Here is a 22317-nt window from a genome sequence, read left to right as displayed (position 1 = left end):
TTAATGTTTCGAATATTTTAAAAGAAACAGTTTTAAAAAAGTATTGACAATATACTTTTTTGAATTCCTTAAATTATAATTTGGCGTCTTTAAAAAGGAAATAAATGTGGGTTGCATACTTGCCTCATTTTACTTGTAAATTTAAATACTTTCGGTAACGGAACTTGATCGTTTGGACCGAACTTTTTTAAGCAACTTTGCTTCAAAACAGCTTAGTTATCTGAGATGAATAATCATGGAATAATCCTGTCATTTATTTTTGCAATCATAATAGAATTATTAATTTGTTAGATATAACAGCGTTATAAGAAATTATTTGTTTAATCGTTTTGTTTGAAATTTAATGGAAGGATTGTTTTATATTTTCTTTAATCACACATTTTTCATATGAGAATTTAAATATGCTTAGCCTTATAGCAACACTGTTTAGAATTAAGTGTAACTACAACCTACAAAAGTCTATTTTCGATTTTCATAAATTCTTATTTTAATTTGATACTTAATCGCTTATACTTATATTCTTTGTTACCAGGAATAGAATAAGACTTTTGTATTCATCATGGAAAATTGAGCACGTTTACGTTGAACATCCACTTCCACATGCATTATAATGTATCTTATTTCCATTTAATTCTATTTTTGCTACCCACTGGCTTGGCATAGGGACAGATTTGTAAAGTAATTAGATAGCCTATCTTACTAAAACATATCAACGCTTTAAATGATTGTTTTATTCTTTACGACACATCGACATTGTACGAAGAGCACCATAGTGTTACAGACTTTAATATTTAAATACAAAATAAATTCAAGGCCGAGGGTTGCCTTATAGAGCTCAAGGATTTCAATTATGGAGGTTTTTGTTTCCATTGATTGGTTTGAACACGTTTCAATGCTTTGTTTTTAGATACATTTCTGATTTGCATCGCGTATCTTAAAAGCTAGCAAAGGGGAGTTTTTTAAGCGAACGACAAGTTATTTTGGAAGGAAGTTAAGAATATTGGTTTGAGAAAAGATGTTCAATCTTGTGGTGATAATATTGATTTGAAAGATTTGAATGTTAAATCCTCTACTTCACAAACCCAATTCAGTGAAATGTCTTCTAGACGTGCAGAGAATAATATTACTAACGCCTTTTAGGTAAGTGTTGTAGATGATTATCAAGTAGGTAAAGCAATTGTCCCCATAAAATCTAAATGCACCGGACTTGACAATATTCATCCGGATTTTATTAAAATCTCCCTACTCTTCCTACTTTACCACATAACGCACATAGTCAACACCATTATAATGGCATCTATAACATATCCTATGGAAGACATCGAAAATTATCCCCATTTTAAAACAAGCAAAGAAGAAGGAATAAGACCGATAGCTATCCTATCTTTTCTATCTAATGTTTTTGAAAGTCTGATAAGTAACCAGATAAAATATTACATTTAATACTAGCTAGTATTGAATCCTTTGCAATCTGGATCTCGGTCTAGACATAGTTGTGTTTCATTTGACATAGCACATGCTTTAGACAATAAATTTACAACTGTGATAACCTTACTTGACTTTTAAAAAGCATTTGACTGTGTAAACCATTATCTTCTCTGTAATAAATTAATGACCCTATTTAGCTTCTCTGACACCACTAAAAACTTATTTACTCATATTTGACCAATCGTATGCAAGCCGTGTCCAGTAATTGTAGAATGTCCTCGTTCCTCCCTTTTAATAATGGTGTTCTTAAAGATCAATCCTTGGACCTTTACTGTTTTCATTGTTCATTAATGATCTGCCCTCTGTCTTACTGTCAGTTTTATATCTATGCACATAATGTCCAATTATATATTACTTTGCTTGCTTAAGGATGTAATATCTAAAATGAATATTGTTTTATAGGCTTTATATGATTGTTCGACACGGAACGGACTTAAACTCAATCCTGAAAAACCGAAAGCTCGTCCAATTTCAATAAACAAACCAAACCCAGATAATTTCCATCCCGTTATGTTGAATAATTGTATTATTGAATATGTTGCCCAAGTTAGAAATTTAGGTTTGGTCTTTAACAACAGGATAACTTGGAATAACCATATCGATACAGTTGTGTCAAAGGATAAGGCTTCACTTAGAGGACTATATGTTATGAAATCCGTACCACCTACCCATATTAAATTAAAGCTGGTAAAAGCACTTGTCCTACCTATAGTAAAATACGGGTGTAAGCTGTTGGCTGATATTGATTAATGCAATAGCTCGGTTTGTTTTTAACCTACGTAGGTTAGATCATGTCTCTTTTCAAGCTCGTCATCTTTTCAATTGCGATCTGGTAGCTTTCTTCAAATATCGTTCATGTATTTTACTCTTCAAATTGATTTGTTTGACATCGCGCAGGCAATTTTTCGTTCAGGCTGTCAGACTGTGGAATAACCTTCCCAGTTATATGAAGGTCTAGAATCGAAAACAGAAAGTTTCAATAAAATTAATAAAATAAATATCAACAACTTTTCGCGAAGTGATATTTAAAAATTGGATAAAAAAGTTTAGTGCACTTTAGTTATGTTTTACGAAGCGTTTTTAGTCGAGCTTAACAATGTTTATTGTTAGGTAGATAGATATTTAAGTGAGCTTTATTTTGATAATTGGAAAGGTCCAAAATATTAAAAGTATATTATGTATCATTATACATTTTAACGTAGAAAGTTTACCAAATGTGTAATATGATAACTTGACGAAAAAATTTGCGTGAACAGGCTTTTTACACATTTGGCTCAAAGCGGAGTAATTAAATTTACTGATCGTCAAAAGTTATAATTATTTTCCGAACTCTAAGGTACACCAATGCGAAATATTCGGAGGAAAAGTAGTTCTGTGACATATCAAAATAAGGCCTATATCTGAACATGCTTGTTTTAAAGTCACTGACTTTTTAATAAGTTTATAAAACCAAATATAATTTAATTTGCGTACACTTTTTTTTCCATACAAAATCTGACAATTAATTAACTAAAAGATTAATTTATTTAAATGGTAAACTTATGCGATGTTTGACGATGTGCTTCGCATGAATATTTATACTTTTTTAATAGAAAGGTTTATTTTAATTAACTCAAGTATAATCAGATAAAAAAGGACCAACAAGAAAGCTGGAATAAGTAAGTATAAGCAAGCAAGAAGTATGTACGTATGCAAAGGGTGTTCTTTCTAGACGTGCGATAGTTTTCAAGAAGAAATAGAACGCTTTCGATTTAATTTGATTGCCAAGAATTTATAGTAATTATAAATGTAACGGTTTGCCATTTTGGTCTACAATTTTTTCGGGCAAGTGGCCTCCGGAAATAGCTCGAATAAAATCCAGCCAAGAGGCTCAATTTTACCACATTTTGCAGCAATTTGGACCGTATATTCACCAAGTTTTTATATTTGAAAGTTGATGCAGTTGAATATTTGCCAGAATAATTTATCAAAACATTCCAAAAAAATATAGCGAAATTGAGATACGGTTGAAACTGTATAAGATGATTTTTTGATAGTTGACTATCAAAATCACGAAAATACGTCTGTGTAATGTGATAGTCGATTTCAAAGTTTTAACCAAACTATTTTACATAAAATAAAAATTTCAAGAAGGGTTTGTTCGTAGGCTACTACATTAACATCGAATCGGGTTGAAATAAGCTTGATTCACCTCGATTCCGGTCATGGATCGGAGTCGAGTCAAAATTTGCGAAGAAAAACCTGAGTGAAGGAGTTAGTTTTACAGATAATGCGTTATGGTCTGTTTATTTGCATGTTTGTGTACAAAAAATATAGTTTTGTTTTAATCAAATTAAAAAAAAAAATTGCACGTGGAGTAGGTAGTATATTCTTATATGGTGCTGAACTATTCAGTTATTCATTGTTTAACACGAATCAAACCATCTTACTTGCAGTTCATAAGAAACATCGAAACACCATTTGGATTTAAGAAAGTGCTGTCAAACTTAATCATTTTTAAAAGATTTATTTAATCTAAACTGAGATAAACTTTTAGTGGAAACATAGCAAAACTTAATAATCTTTTCTATTCCTGCAAAATAAGCCCAGTTAGCCCATTTTCATTAACAAAACTAAATACTATCAACAGTAACAGATTGATTTTTTCCCCAATGGAAAACACATGATTCCAAATGCACAACTACTCAACGAACACAGCCATCGAGATACAAAAGCAATATTAATCGTACCAACATTTGAGAACGAAATCACACAAGATCCATTAGAGACTCGTATAAATGTCAAAAACCCATTCATAGTAAGATTCTACTTTAACGTTTATCGGTAGTATTCTGCGGATATTGTTTTTGTTATTCTTGTAAAATCCTACTATACTATTGATAGATTTTACAACAAAACACGGGTATTGTGTTTAGGAAATGAAAAATGCTGTTTTCTCAGAATACACAGCTAAGTTCCCAATATCGAGTGCCATGAAATCTAAATCTAAATTGAAAATCGATTAAAATTGTTTTAAGGTTTCTATTGATTCCAACACTTCCAAAACTTTTCACTTTTAGTGAAATTTAAGTATAAGTTTTTTAAATATCGGTTGAAATAGACGAATGTTGCTGTGGGTTGAGGCACAGTTAAAAAGTGTCTTGAAGGTTTTGAAAGAACATTGTTTTACTCGGAATATTGTAGAAATTACATTTTTCTTGCAAAACAATAATTTAAAATTTTTTGACCGTTCCCTTAAATACAAAAATGTAAAGTTGCAAATTCAATACAAAAACATACAAAAGTTAAGGTTCACTTTTTTAAAAAAAGTAAAACTACTATCATTTTAAAACAATTTCTTCTTGTGGAACTCAAATCGTATAAAGTTAACCAGGTCGAATTCAAATCACTTCAAAATACCATAAATCAAAATATACAACATGGAAAATCACTTCGTATTAAGTTCTAAAAAAATGAAATCGTAATACAGCGATTAACGTGAGTTTCAGAGCTCCAATTTATATTTTGAATCGATTTCAATTTAATTTCAAATAAAATTGAAATATAGAACCTAGCTGTCAGCATAAAATGTTTTATACTCTCAGAAAAGTTCTTTTTAAAATAATGGCTAATGTTGTTTTTGATGGATCAACAGCTATTTTTGGTGAATTAAATTCCAAGGACATGTGCAGATGAAATACTTGATTATACAACTAAACTATATGCGTTTTATGGGTCATCCCCCTCCTGTATCCTCAATTGCTTTTAAGTTGATGAATTTGTCCAGTGCGATTGGAATGGATCTGGATTTCTGATGCAGATTATGATCCAGTTAAAAGTAGCACAAAGTTTTGAATTCAAGGGAATTCCCACTAAAATTAAAAAAATAATCTTGTAGGGGGAATCATGGCCCCTAACGACTCCCCTAAGTCCTGGTTTTCTACGAACTGTTGCTTTATTTTTCTAATCACCTTAAGAGACAGCAATAGGTCCTCTGGTAATCTTATGGTTCATCTCACCGAACAGTGGAACCGAACCGAGCCCAACTTCGGTCGTACAGAGACTGGTTCTTTAGCCGTACTACGCGAATGTGGAATTCCTTGCCACACTCAGGAATTCAAAATCAATGTGCACCGACACCGCCTTTCAATTAGGGTATAGTATTATCCCCTTGAGTGTGCGCTTATTATAAAAAAAAAGGTCAAAATGTAATTTGTGAAAGCATTTAATTCTTTAAAAGAAAAAAACGTTTTTCATTTTCTTTTATTTAAATAGTTTTTTTTTTTAATTTTTGTTATCTTAAAACTTCGAGAAATGTAAAAATCTTCAATTTTCCAAATCGGACAGATTACCATTACAATCAAAATTTAAGTTATTGTGTTAAGATTCAACTTATAGGGATTTTCCATGGGTTAACTCAGATTTCTTTCAAAATTGATTTTTTTTTCGTCTCGCATGGAACGCGATTGGAATTGTGTTTCTCATTGTATTAGGGTAAGAATGTGCTTACGAGTCCGATAGAACTGTCAAATTAAGTATTGGTGCAAAGAGGGGAAAATCTTCCGAAAAATGCAGATCTGCAGATTTGGTCTTAAACCACAAATAAATCAATTTATTTTGCCCCATTGAATACAAAAACAGGGAAAATTTGCGTTTTGATAAATCTAAATCCAAGAATAGGGTGATTTATTTTACCCATTGATTGAAACGATGATCTAGGTTAAATTGATATTTTCTTTATGGTTTTGGCTTTGTTAAAAGTATATATACAAATATTTTGAACATGACTATGTTACAATTTTTCCTGCGGTACCCTGGTCGGGTGCCCTATCATGATTTCAATAATGTGAATTCCTCTCGAAGAGATGTGGTAATTCGTCAAGATTATAATTTCACAAGGGAAACAAAATTCCAATTACAAATATAAATGTCCAGCTTTTATATACCCTGGGCCATGGCGAAGAGCAACAACGATGATGCTATTTCTTGGAACACGTATGTGGCAAAAATCGCAACACACGACAAATGAAACAGAAAAATATTAAAAACTTTTAGATATTGTATCCGGTTTGTTGCATTCCATGTTTCATGGCCTGCTCTGGCTTATAGCAAGCCTTCAGTTGAACAACAGGTTATTGGTATTCGGTATGGGCATCGAAAAAGAATGTAAACTTCGAAAGATTGATTGTAGGTACTTTTGCGGTTGAGTATAAAATGTATCTAAACGAATCTCCTGCAGCATCCATCCCCATCCAATCCAGTCACATTTGGATTTATTTTGAGAAAGAACTCTTTGCGAAAGCATAACCGACGATAATTGGATGGTTTCTGGATGGTTCTTGAGGATGAAAAACCAGAAGAAAAATAAAAGACACAGGCACGATTAAAGTAACAGTAGCAGATAATAATATGAATACGCATCACCTCAAAATGCTTTTATTATTAATACAATTTCATAAAAAAACAAAAACTGATCGAAAAAGTTTTGGATAGATTGTTTCTCCAGAATGAGCAGTTGTATTTTATTGATGATGTGAGAATGAAATTTTATTATTGGTTAAGGTTTTTCTTTAGAGGAATGAATCATTGACTTATTTTAGTGCGTACTTCTAAAATTTGGTTCTTGATTTTCTTACATTGATCTATGGAGAGATTTATATGCAAAGTAAGTAAGGCTTGTAACTAAATTTTGGAATAATTTATGGTTTTGAGGTTTCTTCAAAACAAAAACATTTAAGGTATATCCACTTGTACAAATTTTATATTTGCAAACTTTATCTCTTTTTTAATCAAAAATATATACTAGAGTCTGCTCAAAACTATAAAACAAATCAAACATAAAATATCAAAATCAATTCAATTTTGCTTGTTTGTGTGTCTGCACTACGAGTTGATAACGTGAAAACTACTGTCTTCATAATCTTTGTTTTTTGGAAAAAGAAAACATACGACCCAATCTGATAATTTCCCAGTAGTGACCTTTAAAGTAAATATATTTTTTACAATAAACAAAATTGTCATCTAATGAACTTTAAAAAGTATACCATCAGAAATTGAAGGTTTAGCTGCTTGTTTTGTTAAAAAATAAAAATGTCGATTGCATTTTGTTAAGATGAAATATGTTTGAAGTGAACTACTACTTTTTCTTATTATTTACTTGAATTTAAAATCAGTTTAGTATTGTAGTTTTTAAATCTGTATAAGAAAAATGTCAATTTTATATAGTTTTTTTTTTTTATCTAATAATTTTTCTATAACATTAAATAAATTTGAAACCAATAATTCAATTTGTTTCCAAAATATTGTAGTGGAAAATCACTTTTATCATCATTTTTTAAGGGTTTTTATTGTTTTGTGAAAAAAACTGTCCATAAAGTATTGCTTAAAAATTGTTGAATTATTTAAAGTAACACTGCATTATTTAAAATTTACTTAAAATTAAGAGATTTGTTGGTTTTTGAGATATTAGAATCAACAGAATGATTCGTTTATTTTGAAATAGCCGTAGTAAAGCAATTATTCCCTGGGGCCTTATTTATACGGTTATAAAATAAAATTTATTTGAAGTTGATACAAATATTTTCGGATTTGTGATACGCTTATTACAAAAATATCCAGACATCTTTTTAAAGTCATGTTATTGGGACCTTGAAACGCCACAATTGAGGCGTTGAGAGCAGGAGTGGCGTAAACCCAAATTGTAATAATTGAGAAAATCACGGTTGAAGAAATTAAAGAAAAACATTTGTTTATTATTTGTTTCCTATTTAAAATAATGGCTAATTAACTTCAGCGATGACATATCTGGATAAATATCTCTTATTTTAGATCTTAATCTTGTCTGTTAATGTTTGATTTATTGGATTTTATGTGGCTTCCACCACTTCTGCTTTCTGGATACAGAAATAATTTCAAAAAAGTAAGTTGGTTACACCAATAATTAAAAATAAAAGTGCTTACATTTTTTTTGTATTATGACTTTCTAAGCACAAAATAGTAACAAGTTATGAGTTAAGATTGCAATGAAACTATCACTCTTCACAGTAATTCGAGATCTATGATTAATTTCAGTCCTACGAAAAATTGCGCGCAGAAATAATGTTTCAACAATTTTGTGTAGGTTTATGAACAAATATGAGCTACGCCACTTCTGCATAGAAAGAAAATTTAATTTTGATCATGTTAGGGTTATAAACTCAAAATTGAAAAAATGAGGGTTACGGCACTACTGCTCTCAATGCCTCAATTTTTAATGTGACTATTGGGACACAGTAAAAAAAAAAAACATTTTTGCAAAATCCTGAACAAAAAAACTTCAAAACATATGCATGTTTTTGTTGATGTTTTTAAAATAAATAATTTAAATATCTTCAAACTATGTATATACTATGAAAAAAATGTAACGATTCGCCCCTGAAAAATTAATTCCTAAACCTTTAAGTAAATGAGATTTTTTAAAGCCAAAACAAATTTCTTTAACAAAAAAAACCTCAAAATTAATTTTTCAACCTGTACTCTCAAAATCTGTGATTTTTCCAACTTGATGCTTTATCTACTAAATGCATTAATTGCTAGACAAATTCCATACAACTCTATTTATTTTGGCCATATAGTATTGGACAGGTTTGGATAACGTAACTTGGCTAACTGTCAAAAAATTGGTTTCCAATACAGCCTAGTTTTTGAAGATTTCAATAGAAAGTACATAAATAAAAAATATCTCTTGCTATAATACCATAAAGCTACTATATTTAAAAAAATTAGAGGACAATTTCTCTTCATTTCTTTTCTGCTCTTTATGTCATCTGAGCCTGCCTAATGACATCCTAAATCAAACAAGTTGGCTTAGTCTAAATTTTCTTTCAACAAACACATTTGACTTGACATTTGTTGCCTATGGTCTGTTGTTTTTTTGAAACAACTATCAATCTACCTATTTCAAAATTTTCACTTTTTTGACATCAGGGCACCATTCCCTATTGTTTATATATCCATTTAAGTGCTTATCATTTCGACCCCAAAATCGAAAAAATTACCATTTTCGAACGCCTACCCCCGCCTCAGTTGAAAAAAACCTGCCAGACGGTTGAATTTGGCATAATGTTGCGTATATCTACGCGTGCATGTACATATATAATATATATGCTGCCGGCTCTTATACTAATAGGTCTTGAGTTCAATCTCTGCCTGTGCCACCTAAAGTTTTTATTCATTTATTTATTGACAAATTCTACAGGAGTAATTCTTGTCATGCTTTCTCAAATTATCCGTTCGGATTCGGCATATAAACTGTAGGTACCCTCCATCCCTGCAATTACTCGCACACAGGAATGGTTGAGAATTGTAAGTCACTAGGCCCTGGTTCTCTAAGAACTGTTGCACCACCTAATTTATTTATTGCACTGGTTGACAATATATTTTTTTTTTTAAGGATTAAGATGTCGTTAATAATTCGAATCTCGCCTTTAAAATTTTTTATCACATCAGGTTTTTAAAATATGGTTCTATAAAAATGCCAAAAACGAAGTTCTTAAGTCTAAGTTAAAACTCAAAATATTTCTTAACAATAAATTGTGTTATAAATTTGAAAAGAACAAATCTTTCTCCCAATTTAAAGCACTTTAGTATCCTGTTTTCAACATTATTTTTATTATTTGTAATGTATTTCAAAAACTTGATATAATAGAATTGTTAAGACAACAAATTCGTTATTTGTAAGAAAGGTAAGACAACTTTTGAAGTTTTTTCGTATATTATATCAAATAATATAAATATTTCAACTGAATATGGAAGAATAGGATTATAGATTAGGAAAACCATCACGGATTTTATTGAAAAAAGCTACTTCACAAATTTAGATAGCCTCAAAAAGCTTTATATACATAGATACGTGGTTTTTTTTTCGAATTTTGATACATTGATTTTGAAGTCGGATTTTAATTAAGTCTGCTAAAACCTACTGGTGCAACTTTAATGCTGGTAAGGAAATCTTGTAGATTATGATTTTAAAGATTTTTTTAATTTTAATTGGCTTCCTTATAAAATAAAATTAGGTGAAAACAACCTCTATAAATCAATTTCTAATATTTTATATCTATTTTGTAAGTGTTGTATAATAGACGACAAATAAAAATGTATAACTCTTATAATATGATTTCAAAGTATATAAGAAAGTGAGTACTTGTACATTTACCATTTATAATAATTTCTTCTGCAAAGTCAAAAAATGGACCAGAAACGTGATATATATAGGTATTTCCATATTTATGATAAATATTTTAATATTATATAAAAAACAGAATTCAATTCGGGCCACATGTTTTGGAACCGCTCTTCGCGTTTACAGATAGTGGAAGGGTTGTACCCGGAAATTTTCACTACCTGGAAATAGGAAAGTATTTCACTATTACAAATTCATATTTTAGAAACTAAGGTTGGAATTTCACAATATCAAATAATGAACTACTAAAAAAGCGTACAAAAAAATGCTCCACTTGGATGAGGCCAATGCGAAAATATTCGTGCGATCTTTCAAAAACATTTTTACACAATATCCAAAAGAGTGTTGAAAACAACTGTTTTATCTTAATTTTAAACACACATGAGCTATGGAAAGACTTTACAGCTACAGAAATAGCAAAAATAGATGCTTTAGAGGATTTAGGACTCTCAGTATTTGAAAAAGCAAGTTCAACAAAGTTGTAAGCAATCATATTACTGTTACACAAAAATATGGGAAAAATCAAAAAGGGTACAATTGAGAAACAACAACATCATGAGAAAAGAGGTTAATTAAAACATGGGCCAAAACCGACACTTACTTACTTACTTAAGGTGGCGCTACAGTCCGGGGCGGACCTGGGCCTCAACCAACAAGCGTCTCCAGCCAGCTCGGTCCCTAGCTAGCTGTCTCCAGTTTCGCACGCCAAGTTGGTTGAGGTCCTCTCCCACCTGGGTGCGCCACCTGAGTCGCGGTCTTCCTCTACTGCGCCGTCCCTCGGGATTGGATTCGAAGACCTTCCGGGCTGGAGCGTTGATGTCCATCCGCTCTACATGACCTAGCCATCTAAGCCGTTGGACTTTAATTCTGCTAACTAGGTCAGTGTCGCTGTACAGCCCGTACAGTTCGTCGTTATATCTTCTCCTCCATTCTCCATCTATGCGTACGGGACCAAAAATCACCCGAAGAATTTTTCTCTCGAAGCATCCTAAGACGTTCTCATCTTTCTTTGAAAGGGTCCAGGCCTCAGCGCCATAAATGAGAACCGGGATGATGAGTGTCTTATAGATGGTGATTTTACATGCTCGAGAGAGGACTTTACTTCTAAATTGCCTTCTAAGTCCAAAGAAGCAGCGATTTGTAAGAGTTATTCTTTGTTTGATTTCAGCGCTGGTGTCGTTGTCTGCATTAATAGCGGTGCCTAGGTAGACAAAGTCCTTAACTACCTCAAAGTTATAGCTGTCCATGGTGACGTTTTGTCCAATACGTCGTCGTTCAGTGTCCTTTTTTGATGACAGCATATACTTGGTCTTGCCCTCATTGACCACTAAACCCATTTTCTTCGCTTCCGTCGCAATGCTCAAAAACGCTCCACTGACATCACGCTTTGATCTTCCAATTATGTCAATATCATCTGCGTATCCGAGTAATTGGATGGATCTTTGGAAGATTGTGCCTCTAGTGTTGACGGTTGAGTTTTGCACAATTCTTTCCAGAACGATGTTGAAGAAGTCGCATGACAATGCATCGCCTTGTCTAAAAACCTTTTTTGACATCAAATGCATCGGTAAGATCTTTTCCGACCTTGATAGAGCAGCGTGCATTCTCCATCGTCATTCTGCACAAACGGATAAGTTTGACAGGGATGCCAAAACTAGACATTGCTCGGTAGAGCTCTTCACTATAGATGCTGTCATACGCGGCTTTAAAATCGATAAAGAGATGGTGGGTATCGATTTGAAGCTCCTGGGTTTTTTCCAAGATCTGCTGTAGTGTGAATATTTGGTCGATAGTGGACTTTCCTGGTCTGAAGCCACACTGATAAGGACCAATCAGGTTGTTGACGAATGGCTTCAGACGTTCACATAACACGGCAGAGAAGATCTTATACGCAATGTTAAGGAGACTGATGCCTCTGTAGTTGGCGCAGTTTAGAGGGTCTCCTTTCTTATGTATCGGGCACACTATGCTGAGATTCCACTCATCGGGCATGCTTTCTTCCGACCATATTTTGCAGATGAGTTGGTGCATGCTCCCTACCAAGTCATCGCCTGCTGCTTTGAATAGTTCGGCGGTGATGCCGTCAGCTCCAGCAGCTTTGTTTGACTTAAGTTTAGATATAGCTATCTTCACTTCGTCAAGGTCGGGTAGGCGGAATTGTTGATCTGCGTCGCTGAGGTTGAGTGGTTCTATCTCCCTTACAGCGGAATTCGGTTCGTCATCGCCGTTATATAATTTGGAGAAGTGATCTTTCCATATTCTCAGCATCGACTGTGGTTCTACTACGATGTTCCCTTGATCGTCTTTACAGGCTTCGGTTCGTGGCTGGTACCCTTGGGAGGTTTTTTTTACCTTTTGATAACCGACACTATCCAGAGAAAAAATAAAATAGACAAGAATCATCTGATCAATTTTACAAGAGAGCATGTTACTTGTTGCACGGAGCAATGAATCCTTAACGGCTCGTTGATTACAACTTGTATACCCATGATTTGAGAGAGAATTAGCTTATTTTGGAAAGACATCATAGCCGTACATCGGGTGTATATTGCTGTGGGAAGTTATAACCTACTATTCCACAATGGACTTTTAGCTTTTGTCCACAATAATAAATTGAAACAACTAAATGTTTGCTGGACGGGTTCTCTCTTCCAAAAAGACAATCCCCCCATTCACATTTCGGGGGTTGTTAGAAGTTAAATTAAATCAGACGACGGAACTTTTTCCATGGCCCTGTATCCACGCACTTTAACATAATTAAAAACGTTTGGCCACGGCTTTCGCATCAAAGAGAAGAACACCTTAATTGATGCTATTCGTGATTCCAGGTCAAAATTTCCTATAATTATTCCAAACTGTCTTATACAGGTTATATTCTAAAACCGCGGACATATTCATCACTAATGTAAATAAAACTTTATAAATAAATGTTATAACCATAAAATGTAAATATTTCATTAATTTCTTCGTTCTCATTTCTAAAATTTTGCATGTGACCTCATCCTAGTGATGCACTTACATTTGTACACTCTTTTTAAGTAGTTTATATTTTGATCTTGGGGTATTTCAACGTTCGTTTGCTATTTACCCTTTTTTAAATGTTTAATGGTGAAATACGTACTTGTTCACAAGTAGTATACCAGGTATAAAAAGCGAAAATCAATTCCAAAATTTGGCCTCACATACCATGTGCAGTAAATACCTATGAAAATATTTTGTAATCCTATATAATATCACATTCCCTTACTTACTCATCAAACTACCAAACTATGATCTCTCTTAGGTCAAAATTTCACGTACAGTTTGTAGATCAAGAGATATACAAAAATTAAGTGAGATAAATAATTTCACTATCAAGTTTAAATTCTTTCGAGCTATCATTTACTTTTTTTCTACCTTCCCCATTCGCTCTTCTTTCATTGAGGTCACTTACAAATCACTATGGCTCCAATAATCGTCGAGTTCTAGACATTACAATTATTAACTTAAATGCACGATACAACAAGAGATTGTTGCTTCCCTCACAACTCACAAGTAATCTTTGAACACAGGTATAGAAAACTTGTCAATGTTCTTATTCCTTAACATAATTTTTGTAATGGCAATATTTTTTATTAACTCCAGTAGTTGAATTATCAGTCATCATCATTGCCCTTCTGTTACTCAAGTCAAGATGTTTACCGGATACTGAAGTAAAAACAAAACAAAGGTTGGGCAGGTATCTTCTTAAAAATAAAAATAAAATCCAAGAAATGTCTGTGGAAAGTCATAAAAAATGTGGATTCATAAATCTTCATTCAACTTAACGCCTAGCCTATAACGATTTTTGTTTTTGTATCTTTAGCCTTCGGATGCTCCGAAACTAAAAATAAGAAGAATAAGGATCATGGAATGCGAAATTTTTGTTTCTTGTTTGTTTCCCTATTGTGCAGCGCAGCGTCCCTCATGGAATGCTTGAACCTATAGAATCGAGCGACTCCGACGACAACGACGATGAAAATGCACGTGTTGTGTTATCCATTTACCTTAGTTCGAAGTCCGAAGACTAAACCAGTTTTATTCTTTTGAGATCCAGAAAGTGAATTCCTTGTTTGTTTCATGTTTTGTGTGCAGAACCCGAGTATTCTTTTTAACAAACTGTGCTATCAAATTTTATTATACCTATCTACTCGTACCTCTGCCTGCCTTCATATTATACATGATTCAAAAGAGCGTCATGGAATTGTGTTCTCTGGGTTGGTTAACAAGTTTGTGTGTGCGCATCAATTATTATTCTTCAAACTTTGCTTTAGTGGAAAATTCTCTTCCAATATTCCTTCCTAATTAGTCTTTTTTGTTTTTATTCGTTTCAGATATCATTCGCCATGTTCAGAGTTACAAATAACCACCTGTTTGCGATTATTTTATTTCGACTTCTTCAATTCGCTGCTTTGATAGACTCTTCGAGTGTGAGGACCACAAAGCAGCCCACGTCTCTTGGAGTGCATATGGTTCGATCACCAGAGTCGATCGTTGCTCCTAAAGGAGACGAAGTTATGTTTGAATGTGAACTGAATCTGATTCCGGAACGTTTGAAATGGCGTTTTCGACACGCCAACTCAACCACAACAGACTCGTTTCAGTACTTGCATAAGGCCGATTCCTACAACATATCCAATGAGGAGAGGATGTCTAAGCTGCGTATTTATGTGAGCCCAGATTCGCTTGGAGATTACCAATGTGTGGCTTGGTTTGGGTCAGCAGCAATTGCTTCAGTGACGGCAAGTTTGACCCTTGCAACCATCAGTGTAGACCACACGAATGGTTCAGCGAACAAAGCTGTACAATGGAGTGTCGCAACGAAGAACTGTGTTGTAGTTAGGTGTGGTACTGTTACATCAAATCCACCAGCGGTTTGGACATTCTATCGTAATGGCATTAAAATACCAACTACTGAATTTCTGCCTTCTTCGGGGGGACTAGTGCTGAATTCGGTTTCAGCTAAAGACTCTGGCAACTACACTTGTTCGGCCATGAATGCAATTACTGGAATTGATGTTAAACTTCCTCAACGAGTGGACATTAGCATAGATTACACCGAAAGAACACGTCCTCACTTCCTAATCCAACCGCCCAGTAGCTTCACTGCCAAACCGGGTGAGACTATTGTTCTAGAGTGCCCAGGTGTAGGCAGTCCACCTCCAGAGGCAGTGTGGAGCAGTCCTGATGTCTCGAATATATACCATAATCGAACAAAAACACTTCCCTATGGATTGCAGATTGTAAACGTAGTACCCGAAGATAAAGGGACATATGTTTGCCGATTGGATAATGGAATTTCACCAGCACTTGTGCACATAATAACACTGAAGGTCCTGACACGGCCGCAGATATTACGTGGGCCAGCAGCGACTCTAACTGACGAGGGAGAATCCTTGGAATTAGAATGCTTGACAACTGGGAATCCAGCACCAGTTATATTTTGGTTGATCAATGGTGAATACACTTCGCAGGATAACGAAACAAGTCAGGAAGGTAATCGATTGTTTATTAAACATGTAGAAAAAAGACATGCTGGTATTGTGCAATGTGTTGCAAAGAATATAGTTGGAGAGGTGAGTTTCATTAGAGAAGAACAATTTAAATGAAATAATATTAATTACGATTTATAAACAGACAAGTGAAGGAAATCTACTGCAAGTTAATCCGAGACAAATACCGGGCGAACCGGGCTATGTGCCTTTAGAACACTTCCCTACGAAACCAATATCTGACCATAGCGGCAACAAAAGTAAGGAGAAGCGGAAGCATCAACCAGGTGAGTGAAAGATGAATTTACTACATATACTTTCTTAAAAGAAACAAAAAACTTAATTCATTGCATGACAACCTTTATTATATCAAATGAGACTCGGACGCTCTATGAAGAGTGATTCAAAAGTCTGATGGAAAATCGTGTGTAATCAATAGAAACTTGTCCCTAAAACTCTTCACACTTCTCCACATTTTCAAGTTAAGTAATAAAGCTCTCGCAAGAACTAAGCCCAAAAATCATAAGTTCATAGAGTTTGATAGTGTTGTGGGTTGAAGCCAACCTACGCATGTGAAATGAAATAGCTTAACTTAGTTGATAAAGTTTAATTAAAAACCATTTTCCTATTTGAGTGGGTAGTTGGATATTGATATTTTTCATGGTGACGATTTCTCCCTCTTTACTGAAACATTTTTAAACAATAAGTTGGTAATTGACTTTTTGTATGTTTTCCTAATTGGTAACCATTTATAAGAAATTAATTCTAATAATAGAGTGGTCTCGTAATTTAAATGATTCTTTTGGAGAAGTCCATTATTACTACCAACTTACCTTTAATTTAATTTAATTTCTAAAGATGCATTTCGATCACATAAAACAAACAAATTAGATTTTCTTTATTTTATAACTAACTCTCTTTATTTCTCAACTTACGTTCTTCTTCACTTAAGATTCTAATTTTAATTTTCATTTCGTCAACTTGCAACCGATGCATTTCCTTTTGATGCTTAAGCTCTTCTTGCATACGCGATATTTCAATGCGTTTCTGTTCTAATTGAAGTTGTACTTCTTTGTACCGAAGCTCGGCCTCTTTCAGCTTGAAAAAGTTTACCTTATCGTCGAAGGATTCTGATACCACAAAGCTGGCTTGATTTGCTGTACTAACAGTTTGTCCGATATTTGATGGCAATGTAGCATGGGGCAGGTGTTGTGTGGTATAAGTGCAATAGGTTGAATTGGCTGCGCTATATTGTTGCTGAATTTGTTGTTGTTGTTGTTGTTGTTGTTGTTGCTGCTGCTGAGCAACTTGCTGAGGTGATTGTTGTTGAATTTGTTGGGTTTGGTAGTGTTGTACTTGAATATGTGGCGTTTGTGGTTGTCCTTTAATTTCACCAATAATGTGGTTATAGCTGCTATGCTGATGGGGAATAGTAATGCGAGTGGGTGATGGCAGGGTTATTGATCCGCCATCAGGATGCTTGATCTGCAAAATAATTTCATCACGAGGACGAGCGTTCTTGAAGTGAAGTAGATCGTTAAGAGTGAGTTTTTCGGCACTTATTTGATCAACATTGACCTGTTGCGCTTGTACGGTCGCATGTTGTTGGTTTTGATGATTGTGTTGTTGTTGTTGCTGTTGTTGTTGTTGTTGCTGCTGCTGTTGTTGTTGTTGCTGCTGTTGTTGCTGGATGATTTGTTGTTGAATATCTTGATGATTTTGTTCATGAATTTGTTGAATTTCTGTTGAATCTTCTAATGATTCTGCATTAAGTGTATCGGTAACAGTGGTGCCCTGTAATTCGATCTCTTCGTATTCCTCAGCATTATGCGTTGATTGTGGTGTGCTATTTGCTGGAAGAATGAATTCTGGTTCGCATTTAATTGGAGCTGGCACACAATCCAAAGTTTTTGGCGACACAGTCACAGAATTGCCAGAAGTGGAAGTCTTGCGGGTAATATTTTGTTTCTTATCATTATCTTGTTGAAATGGATATTGTTTCCGCAATCTTGAAATAAATACAAAATAATTTACATTAATAACAAAAAGATATTTTGCTACATAAAATAATCATTGAGAAGGTTCAGACAACACAGAGACTTCAAAGTAAGACAAGTTTCTAGTATCTGATTGGCCAGCTGCCAAAAAATGATCTTTCAATTAATGGAAAGTTGACTGGAAAGTAAGTCAAGAAAAATCTCCCTAACTATCAAGTCCAGTCTACTTCTATCAAAATGACAGTTGATCATGTTTTTTCATTTAACTGAGAGCTGAACTTTATTACTCTATAACTTGTTCATTTTCTGCTTAACTTCATTTGATGTTTTCTGTAAAAGAGTTAATTGTCAATTTGAAAAATAAATTAGTAATATTTCTTTACAATGCGAAACACAAGTCGTGATGGACTTGTAGCTTGCGTGAGGAGTGTTTTGTAGACAATCATTTCGTCGGTATTTTTTGTACTATGTACTTAAAGTAGAGGTTTGGGAAGTAGAGCTGTGAATTTGAAATTTATGACACTTGAAAAACGAACTACATAGTGGCTGCGTTCAATCTCGTGTTGGATAGGGTATCTTGGATAGGTGGATTTTTAGATACCTTGTTGATCGAGTTGGATAGCTGTATTGAGATTCAAAAAAGAAAAGCAACTTGAGCTGTTCACAAAAAGCAGAGAAACATTATAGCTTCGAAGTCAAAATTGTTGGAAGATAAAACATTTAATGGATAATTCAACTGAATCGTCCGTCGTCTGTAATCTATGTTAAATTTCCTCTTAGCTCAATTGGAATTCTATACGATAGCAATTTACTTGCGAGATCTCCGGTTTTAAACAATTTACATTTAACGGAAAACTATCCTAACAGAAACGAGGACTATTATGAGGTGATAATACCTAGATATAGGAGGCAAATAGCTTCTTCATCGTCTATTATGTACAAAACATCCTCAAATACAACTTCAACTAACAATTTGGATCTTTTTTTTACCAATAAATACAAAAAGCTGAATTCAATTTTCAAGTTTCTTGAAATTCAACCATGTGCTGAATCAGCTGTTCTGTCAGGTACCTACATACATACCCCAAAAATTGTTGGATACCTTTGGATTCCTTTTTTGACAACTCAGATGTTTTTAATTAGCTGTTATTTTATACGTTAAACACTAACAAAAAGGTATCCGGATACCCTATCTGTCTGAGATTGAACGCAGCCAGATGCTTTGGTCAAAATGTACGTTCAAAGAATTAAGTTCACTGCAAATGAAGTCCCTTATGTTGCCTGAACCTGTCCATTGTTTAAAAGGCCAGCTTTTTAAAATTGGAATGCAATAATACGAAATCCAAGACTTTGCCAAATTTTCTTTTCAATAGAGTACTTGTGTACTTTTGTATTGTCTGTATTTTTGGACTGCACACTTTTATTGAAGCCCCTGAAGATTCGAAATACTTCTGTTAATTAATCCTCAGAACATTCAATGTTTTGTAAGGGTTTCAGAAAGCTTAAATGGGTTTTGCAATTTATAACGTCACTGTCTGCTTGCAAAAATAAAAATATAATACTTGAAGATAAAGATTCATACGTTAAAAACAATCTCTTTTCGAAGTCCAAAAACACATTATTAATAAACATTAACTAGAATTCATCATTAAAAAAAGTACCTATAAATAAAAACCATTCAAAAATAAAATTAGCGCAGCTTAGCGTTTAACGGCTACATAAATCATCTGCATAGGAAAATGATAAAAATACCTACTATCTGAAAATGTATCTATTACAGGTACCTACATAGTATCTTTTAAATTTTGAAGGTACCTACTGATTAATTTATGTAAAAAGGTACACTATTTGTTTTTAATTTTTCTATTTTGTTTTAATAGTATTGCGTTTATCTGCAAAGACTTATAAAGCCAAATAATGTACCTACCTGGACATACCAAGCAAATATTTCTAAAGCATCTTTTGTGTATCTATACAGGTAGTACAAGTACCTAGGAGGACCTATTACGGAAAATGTCTAGAAAATTATTTATATTCTTGGAGTCTAGTTTAGTTTTGTAGTTAACCACAAAATCCAGAAATACATTTCATTTCAACTACTACACCAGATTTAGATATTACACACATAGATGGCGTAGCGCACACTTTTTTCGATGTCATTTTTGTTTTCTTCTTCTTCAATGCAAAGCTACTCAAATCATTGTATATATATTTATATACAATGCTCAAATCTTGCCGCCATTTGTATTTCACTTAATTTATATTCGATGGCGATGGCGACGGCGAACGGCGACGTTCGTCGGCGGTCGTCGAGTGGAGAAGATTTTTCCTTAAAAAGAAGCACTCACTCTACTTTAAAAACAGAAACAGATCAATATTATTTGTTTGGATTGCAACTAAAACTGAAGCTGAGCTGATGAAGCCTATTCTCTGTCTTTAGTTTAAATATCATTTAGATAAATATTATTTATTAAATGTAATCATGTGTACGTAGATTTTACCTGGCATTCAACCAAAATTTCTGAATTTGCTTGAGGTTACGAAAGATTGTCACGCAAGGGTTTCCATTGAAGTCCTCAACAATCGACTGCCATGCGTCCCGAACCGAGTATTTGCCTTTTTGCTTCTTGCGGTATTTTATGTCGATGACTTCCTCGTGCTTGCGGAACAAACTATAAAGGATTGCCTTTTCCTCATTTGTGAATCTGGGAGTCAAACAAATTGAAGCGTTCCCACTGCTATTTGGATTTTCATTTCTCGGCGATGTGGTGGAGGAATTGGGAGCACCTTTCAGAGCGCTATTGCTGGTGTTATTGCTCACACCAGACATAGCATATAAGTTTTATTCTGCAATGCAAATGCAGATAATTGGAATCAAATAGATTTTTCGATGTGGGTATTTATAAATTATTTAGATATTGAATCTAGTTTATGTTGAAGTTGTTGAAGAAGAAAGTAAGCATTAGCAATATTTTACATTTGGTTCTTTATTTAACCGTGCATGTATTTTGTCACACAAACACACTCATACACTACGTGTATTCATATACAGATGAAATGTATAAAAACAAGTGCACCGACACTGACTCACAAAATTAATAAATTTAAACACTCGACTCGCAAAGTTACGGAGCACAAAACGGCAATCCCACTCACTCCGATTATCAATGAGAAACTAAATTGGGTTTGCTCAGCGACTGAGTTGAGTGCTGCCTGCTTGCGTGTTGGACTCGGTGCTCGGTTCGGCTTTGGTGGATACTTTGTGTTCCAACATAAAAAGTCTTCAGAGAACACCAAAATGTTTAAGAGAGTCTTCTTTCTTCTTCATGTTGGGATGATGTGGATTGTGGACCTTATTTGTGGTTGTGATATTCACTGGTTGTTGGATTTTTTTTAGTACTCATGGTCGCGGAAATGGAGTAGGGCGACATCTAGACATTGTTGGTTGATAGTCTCGTGGGGGAACTTATTTTCAGACGGGAGACTTAGAAATGTTATAATTCGAAACAGACGAAAATAGGGAAAGACTAGTAAATTAAGGGGGTATTCTGGTCTAGAAATAAAAAAAAATCGATTTTTTACTAGCAACTAATCGAACAAAAGACATAATGGGGTACTTTAAACGCGCTTTTCTCAAAACTGTCTTTTTGAATCTGATACCCACGATTTCTCAGGTTCTACCGTACCGATTTACTTAAAATTTTAAGAGAGTCTTCTTTAGGCACTTATCTACGTCCGGAACTACGGCCATCCCCAAATTTTCATTTTTACTAATTTTAACAAATCGAAGAATGTTCAAAAAAGTGGTACATTGTTTTTTCTTTAGGCAGTCGCCATTTTGTAAAAAAAAGTTTATAACTTTTCCGTAGTTCCAGACTTTGCGACATTATTGTAGATTAATAATCTTTTTTAGTTTTTGATTTCAGATTTCTACAGCACTTCAAATAATGCCGTTGAAAAGTCTAATCGGACACAAAAAAAAAAATTTAACGGTGAAATTTATCTATTTAAATGTAAGGAGGGTGCAGAAATTAACCTATGATTTATTATAGAAATACTAAAGTTTATTTTTAACTTCCCATAGGAAGTTATTGTAATGGGTCCGATTTGTCAAATTGAAAAT

The 22317-nt window shown here is 33.8% G+C and overlaps 2 protein-coding genes across 3 annotated transcripts in view; one reads left to right on the top strand and one right to left on the bottom strand.

Moving 5' to 3' along the window:
- The window catches only part of LOC129944441 (interference hedgehog), a 56654-nt gene that overhangs the window by 24165 nt on the left and 10172 nt on the right, over window positions 1-22317 (top strand). The window contains exons 2-3 of the mRNA XM_056053868.1: window positions 15040-16281; window positions 16343-16484. Of these exons, the coding sequence (XP_055909843.1) occupies window positions 15052-16281; window positions 16343-16484 (1372 nt within the window). The 5' untranslated portion in view covers window positions 15040-15051. The remainder of the gene's footprint in view (window positions 1-15039; window positions 16282-16342; window positions 16485-22317) is intronic.
- LOC129944442 (regulatory protein zeste) lies at window positions 17090-21388 on the bottom strand. Of its 2 annotated transcripts, XM_056053870.1 has the most exons (3): window positions 21172-21388; window positions 20696-21041; window positions 17090-18205 (listed from the first exon to the last, which is right to left on the bottom strand). In XM_056053870.1, exons 2-3 carry the CDS (start codon window positions 21022-21024, stop codon window positions 17107-17109), a joined length of 1428 nt encoding a protein of 475 aa, XP_055909845.1. In that variant the 5' UTR covers window positions 21025-21041; window positions 21172-21388; the 3' UTR covers window positions 17090-17106. The 2 variants fall into 2 exon arrangements, with proteins under 2 accessions (XP_055909845.1, XP_055909844.1); XM_056053869.1 differs by having other exon boundaries at window positions 20696-21388.

The sequence above is a fragment of the Eupeodes corollae genome, chromosome 2 (assembly GCF_945859685.1).
Source record: "Eupeodes corollae chromosome 2, idEupCoro1.1, whole genome shotgun sequence".
Lineage (NCBI taxonomy): Eukaryota > Metazoa > Arthropoda > Insecta > Diptera > Syrphidae > Eupeodes > Eupeodes corollae.
Note: the sequence above shows the minus strand (reverse complement) of the source record. Positions and strands in the feature narration are given on the sequence as shown.